The sequence below is a fragment of the Hyperolius riggenbachi genome, chromosome 2, assembly GCF_040937935.1.
Source record: "Hyperolius riggenbachi isolate aHypRig1 chromosome 2, aHypRig1.pri, whole genome shotgun sequence".
NCBI classification, from domain to species: domain Eukaryota; kingdom Metazoa; phylum Chordata; class Amphibia; order Anura; family Hyperoliidae; genus Hyperolius; species Hyperolius riggenbachi.
Genome location: NC_090647.1, coordinates 561,871,486 through 561,890,937, shown reverse-complemented (window position 1 = coordinate 561,890,937; position 19,452 = coordinate 561,871,486). Strand labels below are relative to the sequence as shown.

The window sequence follows — 19,452 nt, the reverse complement described above, 5'->3', positions numbered from 1 at the left end:
GTATCGCAACTGGCAACATTTTTATGAATGACCACCCAGAACTCTAAAATACCAAAAGCGATATTTTCCCACACAAATTTTTGTTACCAACCACACTTTTATGAATGATAGCCTATGCATCCGGTGTGCAAGGGGCTACATGACGCAACAACATTTCCTGAATGGAAATATTGATCTTTTCCAGAATCACTAACACTTTGCAGTGCTGCTATTATTTAGTTTTGCAGTCATTAGTTGTGTGCAGCTCTATCTGTGCCCGCCCCCTGTACGCTGGGAATTAGATTGCTCATGCCCAGGGCTGTGGAGTCGGATGATCTTTGTACCGACTCCACAGCCCTGCTCATGCCATTCTATGTGTGCTTAAAGGGACTCAGAGCTGAATGTAATAACATTTATACATACCTGGGGCTTCCTCCAGCCCCATCCGCTCGGATCGATCCCACGCCGCCGTCTTCCTCTGCCCGCAACTATGAAAACCGGCTCCCTGCCGTCAGTCGGAGCCAGTCTAGCGTAGCAGAAGTGCGCTCTTGGCGTATCTCTCTAGCAGCCGCTGGAGAGATACGTAGAGGGCGAACTTCTTCTGCATAGACTGGCCTGACTGACGGAAGTGACTGGACCTGGTTCTCGTAGCTGCGGGCAGAGGAAGACGGCGGCGTGGGAGCGATCGAGCGATGGGGCTGGAGGAAGCCCCAGGTATGTACAAATGTTATTACACTCAGCTCTGGTACACTTTAATTCTCCAGTGATAATCTATTGTTAATATGTATTTATACACCCCATTATTCTCCTACTGCTCAAATTCTCACCATCATGTGCCGCGTTGTCGTCCCGCTGCCAGTCAGTTATTAAGACACAATCCGTGCTGTTAGTCACCAGTGTACAATTGTCCTGTGTGCTGCAGTTTCTGTGCGATTGCACTTAGGTATACCCTATGGAAGCGCATGAAAATTGTGGTACTTTGCGATTTTGTACGATTTCTCTATGCTGTGTGAAGCCTCATCTCCCATAAATCAGGCTGCACATTTGAAATTGCTGCATTGGAAAAGGGCTGTCAGCGTGGCCAGTAAAACTCCCTCCCCTGCGCAGAGTATCACAGCGGAGCATTACATTGACCTGCAGATTCGTTATAGCAGCAATCAGATGACCAGAACAGGCACAAGACTGAACGATAAAAATCGTTAGTTTATTTCTAAACTACATACACACAGCTTATTTTAGAACAGATTGATTGACAGGGAAGGGATTGAAGGGAAGAAAAGGAACAGAATGTCCGATTATATACAGTTCAAATACCGTTATTGGTAGTCCATGCGGCAATCGCAAGTCTTTGGCGAAAGTCCCAAAATGGCGGTTGCCATGCGGCCAACAGGCCTTTGTTAGAAAGTTCAAAGATGGAGGTTTTGGCCCGTGTCCTTGCGGGCTGCCAGGATGTTACTAGGCATCAGATTGAAGGTAAAGGACCCTGGACTTTTGGATCATGTCAGTTTTGTTCCTCACTGTAGGTGGGAAGATTTATGACACATACAAGTCCAGCCTTGCAATTTGAATAAGGCAATGCCCCCTTAGGCAGGGAGAGGTTTTGGGCCAATTCATATTTTGCCCGCTCTCAGCATGCCCGTAGGTAATATCAAGAACCCGAATGAATATTCACAATCAGCGTAAGTGTGTGAATCTGCTAATACCAAACACGAGGAGTCTGGATCGCTAATAGCACCGTCCCCCCCTTTCACCTTACTGGCACTGGTTCCGAAAGATCCAGAGGGCTGAAAATCTCTCAGGACCAGTGTCATGTGGAATCTAATAAACTCCGTGAATTTGAGGGAACTGCGATCTTGGGAACACCAGAAATATTACCAAACTGTGCCTATTTATTAAATACAGTTTCTACAGTTTGTTGAATCCTTGGGTGCCACCAGATGGCGTGATAAGGATCATTCCTGTCTCCTTTCAACTCAGGCCACAAGGCAGCTAAGTGTCAGACTCCCGCTGGGTCGGTTCCAAGCCGTCTACCAGTGGAGGCCTAAATTGGTTCTGTCAGGCTGATATCTACCCTTCACCTGATGGATGAGCTTATAAACTCTCTATGGGGCCACATAAGGCCAGGAAACGCCCTGTCCCATGTAGGTGAGGATTTTGTAATTAGAAGCTACCAAAGAGCTAGGGTTTGCTACATTTGACCAGGGAGAGGAACTGTTAACCCCTGGCTTCCCTGATCTTTTGTAAACCAAGCCTTTCCCTCTGCTGTCACTTTTTAATAGTGGCGAAAGGGAATATTTTATAAGGCTCCAACTACTTTTTTAGGACGAATAAACGTTGATTCGTCACAGGGGCTCCTGTGGGTCATTGTCAAACTCGCAATGTTCTAATCAGAAAACTCACCTGTGTGCTCCTCTTAACGGCAAGGCAGTGTGCTGACATTTTTACTGCATACAAAAATGAAAATTTGAAGCTCTGGAGGGCCACATAAAATGCCAGGGAGGGCCACTATCAGCCTGCGGGCCTTGAGTCTGACACCTCTATAGGCTAGCGATGTGCCTGTACAGAACTCAGTCTTAAACTGTCATCGGAGGGGTCAAATCCGGATCCCTGCGGATGACAATTTCTGGTGGTTATGTAGTTTTACACAGAACTAACGGGCAACAACCAACATCTCCTGCCACACTTTGTGGTGATTTAGGGCCGGTTCAGACAGGTGCTCTGATATTTTATGTTGCGTTTAACTGATGCTACTCGTTTCTGTGCAGTTAAGCAGAGAAGTGTTTGGCATTGGTTCCCGTTGTTCGGCAAATGCATAACGTTTTCATAGCTTCCAACTGTCCCTCTTTCGGAGCCCTGTCCCTCTGTCCATCTTTCAGGACTTTGTCCCTCTTTGTAAATATATATATTTCTCTTCTAAAAAATGTTTGACTGTAAACTTTGTTCTGATCCTTTAAATTGATATATTACTAATTTTAAAATGTTAAAATGAAGGAAAATGAAGCAGGATAGAAAGGACCAGTGTGGTTTGAATTAAAAAACATTTTTCTTATGAAATCTTTATGGTGTGCATGACTAGGGGTGTGACTTATTGAGTCTTAAAGTGAACGGAGCATCATTTTTAACACCCAAGGCAGCTCAATAGCAAATTAAAAATGCATTCTAAAAATGTGGTTTATTATTCAAAAAAAAAAAATCTTTCATTTGACCTCATTTTTTTACATCTAAGGGTTAAAATAGCCACTTTGTCAGTCCATAAAGGACCTGGGGACACTGAGCAGGAGATGGTGGAAGGCAGATAAGAAATAGCCTCATTAGACTTAATCGACCACAAACAAACCCCCATTGTACTTCAAACAGTAAACATCAGTTACAGTTGAGGAATTTCACACCTATCCTGGATAATGCCAGTGGTAAAATAGCAGGGGGTTGACATTCTGAACAATGGCATGCCTCCATAATTAATACCCACACATTTTATTTGCCCATTTGTCCTGGTTATTACATCATTTAAATTATGTCCCTATCACAATGTATGGCGCCAATATTTTATTTGGAAATAAAGGTGCATTGTTTCCGTTTTGCGTCCATCTCTATTTTCAAGCTTATTATTTAAAAAATATAAGTTATGTAACCTCTTGACATGCATATTAAAAAGTTCAGACCCTTAGGTAACTATTTGCTTTTTTTTTTAAATTTGTAATTTTACTTTTAGTTAATTTTAAATGTCATTTATTGTAGTGACATTGTATTCATTTACATGAAGTATAAGGAGGATGCGTTTTTTTTTTTCCCCCATCAAGACCGCGGCTTCTGAGGAGAAGCCGTCGGTCTTTCTACTGGGGACTTAGATCAATGAATGTGAACTATGTTCCCATTCATTGATCTCCAAGCTAGGGGGGGGGGGCACAGCCTTTTAGACGTGAAATACATCCTCCAGGAATATCATAATATATAAATGTGTTTATATAGCAGTTATTGGAGTGTGAAAAGCCGGCTCCACATACTGAGGATCAGCTGAGGCCTCGTTCACATTGCGTTCCATTCGCATTGGCCATTTTTTTTTACGATTCCCGGAGTTTTTGCTTAAGCGTTTTTCCCCGAGCGGCTTTTAAATTCACTCCCTGACGCAAGTCAGGAAGTGAATTCTTTGATCCGGAAAAGAATAAATACAATGTATTTATCCTTAAAAACGGAAACACAATTGCTGCAATTTAGTGAGTGTTTTGCGTTTTTCCTATACCTTCCATTGAGGCAAATCGGAACGGCAAGAGAACAGAACACCCCAATGAGAACCACCTCATTGGAAAGCATGGTGTTAGCGCTTTTAGGGCGATTTTGAAAAATCGCCAGTGCTTACAAAAAAAAAGGCAAAAGGCCCTCTAATGTGAACGAGCCCTTGGGGCGTTTTTGTCATTCTTTAAGCACTGGCGATTTTCTAAATTGCCCTGAAAGCGCTTGTGCAATGATTCTCTAAGAGACAGTTCACATCTGAGCGGTTTCTGTTCCGCTCAGATAAGCGTTGCATGGGCCATTTTTGAGGCAGTTTTTTGCCTCATTGGAAGGTATAGGAAAAACGCAAACGCTCACAAAATCGCTTTGTGCACTAATGTCAGGAAGTGAAGAACCACAATCGCTCGGCAAAACCGCTGAGAAAAGCTGTTAAAAAAAAAAAAAAAATACAGTGCGCAGGTAATCGCTGGGAATCGGATAAAAAAAAAAGGCCACAAAACCAGCCCAACGCAAACTGATACATGAACAGAACGCAATGTGAACAAGGCCTCAGTCAGGATTTCCTGCTACATGTAGCTCTCTGCACACAAGTAGCGGCTGGCAAATCAGAGACACCACTAGCTGCTTATCAGTTACCGGGCAATTATGCTAATCACTTGCTGGCTAGTAGATTGGCAGCTGATGGCTGTGATTTGCTGGCCGCCACTTCCTTGTAAGCAGAGAATTGCATGCTGGGTGATTTCCTGGCTGCTCAGAATGTGGAGAGAAGTGATGGATCCGGAGATCAGGTCACACATGCCGGTGATAAATAATAGGAGCTTCTCTGCCTGAGTCTCCCTTACCTCGCTGCAATCTCTGCTTTATGAAATCACATTACATGATATGGGCATTACACATAGAGGGTGTATCTGTAATAAGCTGTATCGGTGTATAAGCTGGACATGTAGTATGAGGAGCGGCATTGTGGGTAATGTCTGGTTTATGGAATAGCTGGGATGTCACTAGAAATGTATAACTGTAGTGCAGAGACAGGAAGTGTTGTGCCTTAACATTCCCTCCTGTGTGATATTTCCTGCCTCCGCCCCTCTAATCTCCTCTGTTCTGTCCACAGGAAACCGGCAGATGACCCCCATTCCTGTAACCTGGACAGCCGGCAGCCTGGAGGTCTGAGACACGCCCCCTGGAGATAATCACACTGCAGAGCAGCAGCACTGGGCTATGACATCACTCATCTGCCTGACTCTGCCCCCTTTCCAGCTCCATTCACCAGACTGCAGAGGTCATGTGACTCATAATAGTATCCCCAAGATATTGTAAGTGCATAAAAATGTCACATTTATTAGGGTTGTGAAGTCTGTACAAAAACATCGGACTCATTTTATGAAATCACCGACTCCAGGTACCCAAAATTGCTCCAACTCCACAGCCCTGATATTTAGAATGGAGAGCGGCCATTACAGGTGGGTGAGTATGATCCTGATAACCAGGGGCGTAACTAGGCCCCACCGGGCCCCCCTGCAGATTTTCTGAGCGGTCCCCCCCCCCCCCCCCCCGGGGCCCGCTCGGGGCCGTTTTGTGGGTGCTGGAGGGGTGGCAGCATGAGGGGAAAGCCTTGCCCACAGTCACGGGGAGAGGGGTAGTTCCCCCCCCTCTCCCTCACCTCGGGGCTCTCCCCTCTGCGCTCCCCTCCAGCTCGTAAGTGTGTGGGGCTGTGGTGGGCAGCGGGCAGATACATACCTGCTTCCGTGCGTTCCATCGGAGACTTCTCCCTCTAGCGGCTGACGTCACTTCCGGAAGTGACGTCAGCCGCTAGAGGGAGAAGTCTCCGATGGACCGCACGGAAGCAGGTATGTATCTGCCCGCCGCTCGCTGCCCACCACAGCCCCACAGACACTTAGGAGCTGGAGGGGAGCGCAGAGGGAGAGCCCCGAGGTGAGGGAGAGGGGGGAACTACCCCTCTCCCCGCCGACTGTGGGCAAGGCTTTCCCCTCATGCTGCCACCCCTCCAGCACCCACAAAACGGCCCCGAGCGGGCCCCAAGGGGGGGGCCGGGCCCCCCCGCGGGCGCAGGGGCTGCAGGGCCTATTCCTACGCCCCTGCTGATAACTCACTGTGAGTATTTATATCCTCTCTATTAACCCTCCTGGCGGTAAGCCCGAGCTGAGCTCGGGGTAAGCCGCCGGGAGGCACCGCTCAGGCCCCGCTGGGCCGATTTGCATAATTTTTTTTTTCCTGCACGCAGCTAGCACTTTGCTAGCTGCGTGCAGTGTCAGATCGCCGCCGCTACCCGCCGATCCGCCGCTACCCGTCGCGCCGCAGCCGCCCCCCCCCCCCCCCCAGACCCCGTGCGCTGCCTGGCCAATCAGTGCCAGGCAGCGCCGTGGGGTGGATCGGAGTCCCCTTTGACGTCGATGACGTCATCCCGCCCCGTCGCCATGGCGACGGGGAAAGCCCTTCAAGAGATCCCGTTCTTTGAACGGGATCTCTTGATCTCCGATCGCCGGCGGCGATCGGAGGGGCTGGGGGGATGCCGCTGAGCAGCGGCTATCATGTAGCGAGACCTTTTTTTTAAAAAACGTATTTGCTGCCCCCTGGCGGATTTTGTCAAACCGCCAGGAGGGTTAATAAACAGACTTCAGCCATTATCTGATCTGTGGTGTTTGTACTTATTGGCCAGATGTGGTTGTGCTGTGTGTGGATGTAGGAGCAGGATTTGTGGTTGGTTGTCAGATCTGTGGGTGATGCTGGTGTAACTGCAAATATACAAATTACAGGATATCAACCAATAATATATATAGTGCTTTTCTCACCTTTAAAAACATTGTATTGTAAATATAAATGCAGGGAGCACAGAGCTAATAATATAACACACTTTATTGCCAAAAATTACAATGAGCCTCCTCTAAGATATACACTCACCTAAAGGATTATTAGGAACACCTGGTCAATTTCTCATGAATGCAATTATCTAATCAACCAATCACATGGCAGTTGCTTCAATGCATTTAGGGATTTAGGGGTGTGGTCCTGGTCAAGACAATCTCCTGAACTCCAAACGGAATGTCAGAATGGGAAAGAAATGTGATTTAAAGCAGATCCGAGATGAAAAACTAACTATAACAAGTAACTTGTCTATATATCTTATGTAAAGTTTAGATAGTTTACACAGCAAATCTAGCTGCAAAAGTTGAAAAAGTGTATGATTATTCCTGTGATACAATGAGGGCAGCCATGTTTTTTGACATATTGTCACAGGCTAAGAGCTGGAGATGGTATCAGCTTTCTTGTGTGTAAATTCAGTCCCCTCTCCTTCTCCCTCCTCCCCTTTGCCTTTGAAATCAATGGCTAGTAACACCTCCCCCTCCTCCTGCCCAGACTGAGCTCCTGTAAGCCCTTGCTATCGTCTGAAAGTGCCAAGGCACTGCAGGAGCTGTGGGCGAGGCTCGTTTAGTTTTAGAGGGAATTAAAGTATTAAAACAAAAACAAAAAAAGTATTTGGCTTGAGGAATGCCCTATAAACAATAGGAAAGGAACACAATTATGCAATGAGTAAAAGTTCATCTCGGATCCACTTTAAGCAATTTTGAGCGTGGCATGGTTGTTGGTGCCAGATGGGCCGGTCTGAGTATTTCACAATCTGCTCAGTTACTGGGATTTTCACGCACAACCATTTCTAGGGTTTACAAAGAATGGCGTGAAAAGGGAAAAACATCCAGTATGTGGCAGTCCTGTGGGTGAAAATGCCTTGTTGATGCTAGAGGTCAGAGGAGAATGGGCTGACTGATTCAAGCTGATAGAAGAGCAACGTTGACTGAAATAATCGTTACAACCGAGGTATGCAGCAAAGCATTTGTGAAGCCACAACACACACAACCTTGAGGCGGATGGGCTACAACAGCACAAGACCCCACCAGGTACCACTCATCTCCACTACAAATAGGAAACAGAGGCTACAATTTGCACGAGCTCACCAAGACTGGAGACTGGAAAAATGTTGCCTGGTCTGACGAGTCTCGATAGACCCAGAATTTGGCGTAAACAGAATGAGAACATGTACCCATCATGCCGTGTTACCACTGTGCAGGCTGGTGGTGGTGGTGTAATGGTGTGGGGGATGTGTTCTTGGCACACTTTAGGCCCCTCAGTGCCATTAGGGCATCGTTTAAATGCCACAGGCTTCCTGTGCATTGTTTCTGACCATGTCCATCCCTTCATGACCACCATGTACCCATCCTCTGATGGCTACTTCCAGCAGGATAATGCACCATATCACAAAGCTCGAATCATTTCAAATTGGTTTCTTGAACAAGACAATGAGTTCACTGTACTAAAATGGCCCCACAGTCACCAGATCTCAACCCAATAGAGCTTTGGGATGTGATGGAACGGGAGCTTCGTGCTCTGGGTGTGCATCCCACAAATCTCCACCAACTGCAAGATGCTATCCTATCAATATGGGCCAACATTACTAAAGAATGCTTTCAGCACCTTGTTGAATCAATGCCACGTAGAATTAAGGCAGTTCTGAAGGCGAAAGGGGGTCAAACAGTATTAGTATGGTGCTCCTAATAATCCTTTAGGTGAGTGTATAGTATAGTAGTTAAAAGGCCCGCCCATTGAAAAACTGGCGCTAGGCCTCGGTCGCAACTCGCAACACCTCAAAATACCCCCTTCCCCTGCAATGCGTGAACGGCCACAACCGACACATGTTCGCAACCTGCACATTTGTTTATATGTTGTGATCGGACATCTCTTCCTTGTTTTACAGTGTATCTGTATAGGAACACAGGTTATAGGATGTATGAGAATCATTGACATTAAATAATTAGTCAGTACACCTCTCACTTTTGTGTAATTACTTTATTATATCTTTACATGGGACAGCACACATTGATACAATGTGTAAAGCAGTCAACAGCTTCTATTAAAGTGTTAAATTGTTCCATACACAACGTGTAACAATATTGGCCTCAATTCACTAAGCTTTATCAAACACTTTATTGAGTGTTTGATAATTTACCTCATGGGTAAAATCTAATTTTGAATTCACTAAGGTGTTATAGATTTATTGAACGTTTTATCGATAAAACATTCAATATATCTATAACACCTTAGTGAATTCAACTTTAGATTTTACCCATGAGGTAAATTATCAAACGTTTGATAAAGCTTAGTGTATTGAGGCCAATGTCTAAACTGCTGACTACAGAAGTGAGTACACCCCTGAGGCCGGGATTCCACTAGACCAGGCATTGGCAAACTTGGCCCTCCAGCTGTTAAGGAACTACAAGTCCCACAATGCATTGCAGGAGTCTGACAGCTACAGTCATGACTCATAAAGGCAAATGCATTGTGGGACTTGTAGTTCCGTAACAGCTGGAGGGCCGAGTTTGCCCATGCCTGCACTAGAGTGACCCATGACTGTGACAAATGATGGCGCTTGTGCACCACGATTACACATCTGGATCTCTGTAGCCATAACCGGCTCTCATGCAGCCATGCCAGGAACTGCTCTGGGGATTCGGGTGCGTCGGCTGAATTTCTGGAGCATCATGTTATTTCACTCATGTGACTTCAGAAGCACCCGATTGATTTCACCAACTCCAACCACTAGATGGAGTGTAATGCTTGGACAGTTTTATATTCTGTATTCCAGCAGTGAGTGACATTACACAGCACATTAGAGTAGGCAGTGTGGTCACTAAGGCTGCAGTCACACTGACACACTGCCTTGGACAATATCATAGTATTACATTAGCATTATGCTCATAGTCTTCTTATATTCTGATGCAATGCTGTTATCCTGTATTTACACGCTACACATCGCAGCGCTCCAGTGTGCAGTTAGCCTAACTGTCCTGCAGTAAATCTGACAAATATATACTGTACATATATACATTAATTTACATTTTACAAAGAACTTCCACAAAAATAAAACTATTTCTCCCAGGACTCTGATGTCTGGAAGGTCAATGTCACCAATATTTAGTTGTCATTCAGCCACTTCTGTGGCTCAGCTAATCATAGGCTGCGCACCTCTCCATACTGAACTGAGAGATATGGAGGCAGACAGATTTATTTCAGATTGCCTGGCTGTCCTGCTGATCCTCTGCCGCTAATACATTCAGCAATAGACCCTGAACAAGCATGCAGCACATCAGGTGTCTATTACAAATCAGACAAGATTAGCTGCATGCTTGTTTCAGGTGTGATTCAGACACTACTGACCAGAAAGATCAGCAAGGCTGCCAGGCACCTGGTATTGTTTAATGGAAAGAACTATGGCAGCCTCCATTTCCCTCTCACTTCAGGTGTCCTTTATTTATTTAAAAGCAAGAAGTTTTAAATCAGGATGATACAATTTATTGGCGAACTAAAAATGAATAAAAATAAGCAAGCTTTCGGCCTTGCAGCCTTCGTCGGGCTTATATCCTGTTAGTTTGCAGGCTGGTGGTACAGACCACTATATACATGCAACCAGGGCCGGCCCGCTCATGAGGCGGGGTGAAACTTTTGCCTCAGGCGGCAAATTTCCAGGGGAGGCATCCGCCCGTCCGTGCGGGGAGCCGGCCGCCGAGCTGGAGGGGTAGCTGGCAGGACGGGGGTATTGGGCCTAGCGGCGGGGAGGGGGTCGTACCCCCCCTCCCTCGCGTGGGTCCCCCGTCCTCCGCTCCCCTCCAGCCTTACATAGAAGCAGCCGCTATTTGTAAGAGGCACGGGCGGGGAGGACTCACCTCTTCCTCGATCCAGCGACTGCAGGAAGTGATGTCAGTGGAGCGCACGCTGGGAAGAGGTGAGTCCTCCCCGACCGTGCGTCTTACAAATAGCGGCTGCTTCTTCTATGTAAAGCTTGAGGGGAGCGCAGTTCGGGGGACCCAGGCGAGGGAGGGGGGGGTACAACCCCCTCCCCGCTGCTAGGCCCAATACCCCCGTCCTGCCAGCTACCCCTCCAGCTCGGCGGCCCCCCAGAGGGGGGGGGGGGGTGGCGGCGGAAATTTTTTTTTTGCCTCAGGCGGCAAAAAGTCTAGGGCCGGCCCTGCATGCAACATCAAAAGGGAAAACAGATATTTTTTTCAAGCATAAACACATGTCATTAAGATGCCTTAATTCAAACAGACCATCTACATGGGGTTAGAGGTTGTTAGCTATGATAAAGATCCTTGTTTACTCCCTGCTCACACACCTGGGATTAGGATTGACCCAGAGGTATCGTAAATTCTTAGTTCACAAGTTCAGTATTTATATAGCGCCGACATATTATGCAGCACTGTACAGAGTATATATTGTCTCGTCACTAACTGTCCCTTAGAAGGGCTCACAATCTAATCCCTACCTGGAGACTGCTGACTTCTGAAACGTATGTTATATCTTGTTTAGAGTGCAGGATTCAATATGTGGGCTGCACTACTCGCAATTTAAGAGCACGAATAGCCGAGCACTATTGCGGTACACACTGGAATACGTTTCAGAAGTCAGCAGTCTCCAAACATTTTGAAACTGTGCACAAAGGTAATCTAAGATCATTCAGCTTCCAGGGAGTTGAACGAGTCACCTGTCCCATTAGAGGAGGTGATTTACAAAGATTCTTGCTAAAACGAGAGGCATATTGGATCCATAGGTTAGGCACTCGTACACCACCTGGTTTGAATAAACGTTGGGATCTGAACTTAGTATATGATTATTGACGGGTACAGCACACCTCTGTCCCTGTATTTGCCCTCTCTTCCTTTGGTATTTTCCTGTAGCAATATTGTAGTTCCAGTGGTTATCTTTCTTTTTTACATTACTCTTACCTTTTTATACCTTTTTGTAATATTTTATACATTGCAAGTTTGCTTTTATTACTTGTTTGTAATGTTTCCCTTCAAGGACCTGGCTGTTGGCTTGTGAGGGGTGGAGTCATCCCTGTAAGCCATTTATAAGCTGCTTCCTTGACAGGTTCACTTTGACTATGACTAAGGGCAGATTGTAAGCCCGATACGCGTCAGTCGATCCTGTGATTTTATTGCACGTCTTCTGTCATGTGGATTTTTCTAATAAAGAATGGACATTTTTCACTAAGCCAATTCTGGTTTGCGGATCCTTTCTTCATGGTATTTGCTTTAGGACTGGCTATCTAGATCCTGCACCGACTGGTATGTGTTATCATGGGGGTAGAGCATTTATGAACTAGTTCTCTAATCCCTACCATAGTCATATGTCTGTGTATGTATCGTGTAGTGTATGCATCATAGTCTAGGGCCAATTTTAGGGGAAAGCCAATTAACTTATCTGTATGTTTTTGGGATGTGGGAGGAAACCGGAGTGCCCGGAGGAAACCCACGCAGACACCAGGAGAACATACAAACTCCTTACAGATGTTGACCTGGCTGGGATTTGAACCGGGGACCCAGCGCTGCAAGGCGAGAGCGTTAACCACTACGCCACCATGCTGTCCGTGCTTTCCTTTAAAATGAACCAGAGACCAAGCAACCTCATGTATTTTACCATATATATCAGTGGGAACATTAGAGAAAACACCTACCCTGCTCTCTGTTTCATCCTTCACTGCTCAGCCTGCTTGTTATCAGCCCTGATAAAATCCCCGACTGAGCATTCAGTCTGGCTTTGCTCAGGAATCATTATAGCTGAGTCATTATAGCAGAGCCAAAAGGGGGCAGGCTTGGGCTTGCAAAGACATCAGAGAACACAGACTCAGCTATAATGATTCCTGAGCAAAGCCAGACTGAATGCTCAGTCCGGGATTCTTATCACAGCTGATAAGACACTTTTAGCAGTGAGGATGAAACAGAGAGCATGGTAAGTGTTTTCTCTAATGTTCCCACTGATATATATGGTAAAATACATGAGGGTGCTTTGTCTCTGGTTCACTTTAAGACCTCCAGAGTCTTATTTCCAGTTATGAGTTTTGGGGTCTTACAGATACTTCCTGTGATATAAAGTCCTGCTATATAGACACATGGCTTCCACCAGAATTCTGGGATATGTAGTCAGTATAGATGGTCAACTAGAGGCAAGTAAATCTGGTTTGCATGGAAATGCAATGCACACGGTATGCAGCATAGAACTGGGCCAATTAGCAGGAAGTGGAAATTATTGGTTCACTTCTAAGCTGCATACAATTTGCATTACATTTCCATGCAAGCCAGAATTGCAATTCATGTATCACTCTCTCAGTCTGGCATCTATTGTTCTTCCTACTTTAGTTGTCACATGGTAACACCTGGTTGCCCCACCCAGCAGCTGAATCCAGTGAGGAGAGAAGATGCACTGGAATTACAGCACATGTCCTTGGATCCATTGATCATCCAAATTAGTATTAGGATTTCATAAAACAAAACAGACAGATAAGTGACAGCGCTCAAGGATGCATCTGACTAAATTCATGCCTTGAATGCAAAACAGATGCAAATTATGTGCTAATTCTAATCTAAAAATGTTGAAAGTGACTTTGGAGCAGTGAATGCAGCTGGCCACTACTATACTTACATTGAATGTGCACAGCGGGAAACATGGCAGCGCTTTCAAACAAAACTTGTACCTGAATGATTTATCTGCATTGATGTGCGGGTCCCAACAACTGGACTGCATTACACACCTAGCACTCATTACAGGCAAAAGGGGGTGAACTTATACCTGAATGATTTATCTGCATTGATGTGCGGGTCCCAACAACTGGACTGCATCACACACCTAGCACTCACTACAGGCAAACGGGTGTGAACTTATACCTGAATGATTTATCTGCATTGATGTGCAGGTCCCAACAACTGGACTGCATTACACACCTAGCACTCATTACAGGCAAAAAGGGGTGAACTTATGCCCGAATGATTTATCTGCATTGATGTGCAGGTCCCAACAACTGGACTGCATTACATACCTAGCACTCATTACAGGCAAAAGGGGGTGAACTTATACCTGAATGATTTATCTGCATTGATGTGCGGGTCCCAACAACTGGACTGCATTACACACCTAGCACTCACTACAGGCAAAAGGGTGTGAACTTATACCTGAATGATTTATCTGCATTGATGTGCGGGTCCCAACTACTGGACTGCATCACACACCTAGCACTCATTACAGGCAAAAGGGGGTGAACTTATACCTGAATGATTTATCTGCATTGATGTGCGGGTCCCAACAACTGGACTGCATCACACACCTAGCACTCATTACAGGCAAAAGGGTGTGAACTTATACCTGAATGATTTATCTGCATTGATGTGCGGGTCCCAACAACTGGACTGCATTACACACCTAGCACTCACTACAGGCAAAAGGGGGTGAACTTATGCCTGAATGATTTATCTGCATTGATGTGCGGGTCCCAACAACTGGACTGCATCACACACCTAGCACTCACTACAGGCAAAAGGGTGTGAACTTATACCTGAATGATTTATCTGCATTGATGTGCGGGTCCCAACAACTGGACTGCATTACACACCTAGCACTCACTACAGGCAAAAGGGGGTGAACTTTTACCTGAATGATTTATCTGCATTGATGTGCAGGTCCCAACAACTGGACTGCATCACACACCCAGCACTCACTACAGGCAAAAGGGTGTGAACTTATACCTGAATGATTTATCTGCATTGATGTGCGGGTCCCAACAACTGGACTGCATCACACACCTAGCACTCATTACAGGCTAAAGGGGGTGAACTTATGCCTGAATGATTTATCTGCATTGATGTGCGGGTCCCAACAACTGGACTGCATTACACACCTAGCACTCACTACAGGCAAAAGGGGGTGAACTTATACCTGAATGATTTATCTGCATTGATGTGCGGGTCCCAACAACTGGACTGCATTACACACCTAGCACTCACTACAGGCAAAAGGGTGTGAACTTATGCCTGAATGATTTATCTGCATTGATGTGCGGGTCCCAACAACTGGACTGCATTACACACCTAGCACTCACTACAGGCAAAAGGGTGTGAACTTATGCCTGAATGATTTATCTGCATTGATGTGCGGGTCCCAACTACTGGACTGCATTACATACCTAGCACTCATTACAGGCAAAAGGGGGTGAACTTATACCTGAATGATTTATCTGCATTGATGTGCGGGTCCCAACAACTGGACTGCATTACACACCTAGCACTCACTACAGGCAAAAGGGGGTGAACTTATACCTGAATGATTTATCTGCATTGATGTGCGGGTCCCAACAACTGGACTGCATTACACACCTAGCACTCACTACAGGCAAAAGGGGGGTGTTAGCTTCAGTGATAATATTTGCACAGATTATTACCTAATAGACTTCCCCATGGCAGTGACGTACCCCCACGGGGAAGACCTAACACTAATCTAGTGATAAAAACATAATATTCCTCGTGCAGCTAGTCCTACAAATGGTATACACATTTCATAAAACAAAACAAAAAGCCTCTGTAGGCTTGCAGTTCGGATGCATCCTTGAGCGCTGTCACTTATCTGTCTGTTTTGTTTTATGAAATGTGTATACCATTTGTAGGACTAGCTGCACGAGGAATATTATGTTTTTATCACTAGATTAGTGTTAGGTCTTCCCCGAGGGGGCACGTCACTGCCATGGGGAAGTCTATTAGGTCATAATCCGTGCAAATATCACTGAAGCTAACACCCCCCTTTTGCCTGTAATGAGTGCTAGGTGTGTGATGCAGTCCAGTTGTTGGGACCCGCACATCAATGCAGACAAATCATTCAGGTATAAGTTTTGTTTGAAAGCGCTGCCATGTTTCCCGCTGTGCTAGTATTAGGATTTGCCTGGCCCAGTTTTGGCATTAGTTGGGAATTGTGAAGAGATCAGGACAGATATCTCCCCTCACCCTGCAGACAGGCCTGGCAAACTGGACGAGGGGGTGATGCACCCGATCTTATGGTGTTTACCATGTATAATTCTCTGCCTGAGTGACCTAATGTTACCTACAGACGGCCTCCTCTATATTATAGGCAGTTTCACTCAATGATACTGGTGGTGAGAGTTACCTCTAAAAATGGGCAGTTGGTAGACTCCATCCAGTTCTCTACACAGCGCTATCCTGGGCTATGTGAATGTGGCCATTTGGGGTAAGAGGTGAAGATGCTCTTAGTTGTTTCCACAGAGGACTTCTGAGCAATGGGAGTACAGCTGTTTGGGGTGACAGGGGCGGAGCCATTCTCAGTTGTCTGCACAGGGTCATCCTGAGCAACAGGAGTATAACAGTTTGCAGTAACAGGGGCGGAGCCATTCTCCGCTAACTGTTATACTCCTGTTGCTCAGGATGACCCTGTGCAGACAGCGGAGAATGGCTCCACCCCTGTTACTGCAGTCTTCGCTGTCTGCACAGGGTCATCCTGAGCAACAGGAATATAGCCGTTTGCAGTTACAGGGGTGTAGTCAGGGGCGTAGCAATAGGGGGTGCAGAGGTAGCGACCGCATCGGGGCCCTTGGGCCAGAGGGGCCCCAGAGGGTCCACCCTCTATCACAGTATTAGCTCTCTGTTGGTCCTGTGCTGGTAATAATTACTTCTATAGATGCTTTGAATAGTAGTAATCATTAACAAACTGTTCCCCATCCCCTTCTTGCAACTCTGACACTGTGGTTGTCCTTAGCAAGTTTTGGTGCACCGTATCAATTGTTATGTATAGAGTGCTTGGGGGGGCCCCATGTAAAACTTGCACCGGGGCCCACAGCTCCTTAGCTACGCCACTGGGTGTAGTCATTCTCCGTTGTCTGCGCAGGGTCATCCCCACCAGTGGGAGTACAGCCATCGTCTGTTTGGTTAGAGTTATTGCTGGGGATTACAGGCTTCATTCCTGGGCTTGCTTCTCTCCGCATCTTTATTTGCTGTCTTCTGCTTTCTGAGAAAATAAGAGGCAGGGTAAGAGATCAAGTGACATCACAAAACATACATACAAGTGGTGGAGCCTCTCCCCCTAATGCATGCATATGCATTAGGGGGAGAAGTCCCACCACTTATTGCTACAGGCTGCGTATTATGGCAGTTTATGGTGTGAGATGAGGGGTGACAGGTCCTCTTTGCTGACTACCAGGGCTGAGGGGCGGAGCCAGTATTTATCTCTCTGCCCCTCCCTCTGTCTCTGCAGCTGTTTCTATCACATCATAAAAAGGGACATTTCCCCGTACTTGGATACTGCTATATCCTCACTGACAGAATATGGAGGCTGCCATTACTGATCCCCTTCTGCATATCTGGCTGTCATTCTGATACTCTCTGGGGTGATTGGCCAGGAGAGACATTCAGTGATGTGAGGCTCAGCCAATCGTGCAGATAATTCCTGTCTATTCACATCCCCTGCATGGATGGGGGAAGGAACACAGCTTTACCCCCACCCCCCCAGGTACACTTTAAGAAAAGACATCTAGCAAACACAAGTGAGGACTCACAACATTTATCAACAAGCAAGTGCGGCAGCACATGCGCAATGTAATGGAAAGTAATGGAAAGGTAGAGTGTGCAATAGACCAAAGTAACTGGATAAAAAGTGATCTACACAAAGCTGCACCACGCCACCTATATATATATATATATATATACACAGTGGAGGAAATAATTATTTGACCTCTCACTGATTTTGTAAGTTTGTCCAATGACAAAGAAATGAAAAGTCTCAGAACAGTATCATTTCAATGGTAGGTTTATTTTAACAGTGGCAGATAGCACATCAAAAGGAGAATCGAAAAAATAACCTTAAATAAAAGATAGCAACTGATTTGCATTTCATTGAGTGAAATAAGTTTTTGAACCCTCTTACAATAAAAGACTTAATACTTAGTGGAAAAACCCTTGTTTGCAAGCACAGAGGTCAAACGTTTCTTGTAAATGATGACCAAGTTTGCACACATTTTTGAGACTTTTCATTTCTTTGTCATTGGACAAACTTACAAAATCAGTGAGGGGTCAAATAATTATTATATATATATATATATATATATATATATATATATATATATATATATATATATATATATATATATATATATATATATATATATATTGTGTGTCTCACTCAAACGGCTTGACCGATTTGAACAAAACTTGGTATACAGATCCCTTACTACCTGGGATGATATGTTCTGGGGGTCTCGCGTCCCCACTGCACACCTGGGCGGAGCTACAAACAGCAAATCAGATTCCACCCATTCATGTCAATGGAAACGTGGTGGGGTGTGGGTGTCTGTGCACCCTCTTGGGAAAAAAAACACAGGAGACAAGGACAGGAGCCCAATAGTGTAATATGTCAAAAGAAAAATTGGATTAAGAGAATGGAAACAAGACTACTCACAAAGGTGGGTTGCAGTGGGGCAACCGACCACAGGAAGCAGGTGGAGACAATGAACCAGACTCCACTCGGGGTGACCCCTAGGGATCTGGATGCGGTTGCTCTCCTTGGAAAAGGAAGGGAGACAGATTTCTACCGTGGTTACCCACGTGTATTCTGTCTCAACCCCTCAGATCATAAGGTATGGGGGTATGGAATGCACAATTGGTTGAAAGAGGCTCCCTGGTGGTTTATAAAAGCACTTAAAATCAATATAAAATCGACAAAATATTTTGAGGTGGCTTACCTCAAAAGAACCAAAAATCCTTGATGAAAACAAGAGATTTTATTAGTAGCACAGGCAACGCGTTTCACGGGTCTGAGCCCGCTTCCTCAGGCCAAATAACAGTGCCTACATAGTAGAGAGAGACTCCTTAATATACTGACATCTTAATGTATTATACATAAAGAATTCTTAGAAAAGAGACATTGGTTTTCTTCTCCTTAACCACTTCCCGACCGCCCACTACACAGGGGCGGCGGGGAAGTGGAGCCCTTCAGGACGGCCTCACCCACAGAGGCGGCGGTCCATTAAAGGGCATGGGCGGAGCGATCGCGTCATCCGTGACGCGATCCTCCGCCCGGGATCGAAGCACGGGCATTTTGTCTCCGCTCGCCGGCCACTTAGAGCCGGCGAGCGGAGGAATCCGCATGATCAGCCAATCAGGATGTATAAGGCACTTTGTTAGGTAAACAAAGTGCCTTATACGTGCTTCCTCCTCGCCTCGTGGTCTCATTGTTGCAGAGACCACCAGCGAGGAGGAAGCCTTTTGTGAGTAGTACAGCACACGTGTTTTTTTTTGGCCTACAGCCCCCCTGATCTCCCACCCCAGGCCTCATACCCCCCCTGATCACCCCAGCAGACCCCTGCCCAGCACCCTTGCACCCATTTAAAACCCCCACCCCCCCCAC

General features: G+C 45.9%; 1 protein-coding gene across 1 annotated transcript in view; it reads right to left on the bottom strand.

Annotated features, from left to right (window-relative positions):
* Positions 1 to 16,575: 16,575 nt before the first annotated feature.
* Positions 16,576 to 19,452, bottom strand: part of LOC137545167 (uncharacterized) — a 68,413-nt gene continuing 65,536 nt past the window's right edge. Inside the window, exon 5 of the mRNA XM_068266281.1 lies at positions 16,576 to 17,058. Coding sequence (XP_068122382.1) covers positions 17,038 to 17,058 — 21 coding nt within the window. The 3' untranslated portion in view covers positions 16,576 to 17,037. The remainder of the gene's footprint in view (positions 17,059 to 19,452) is intronic.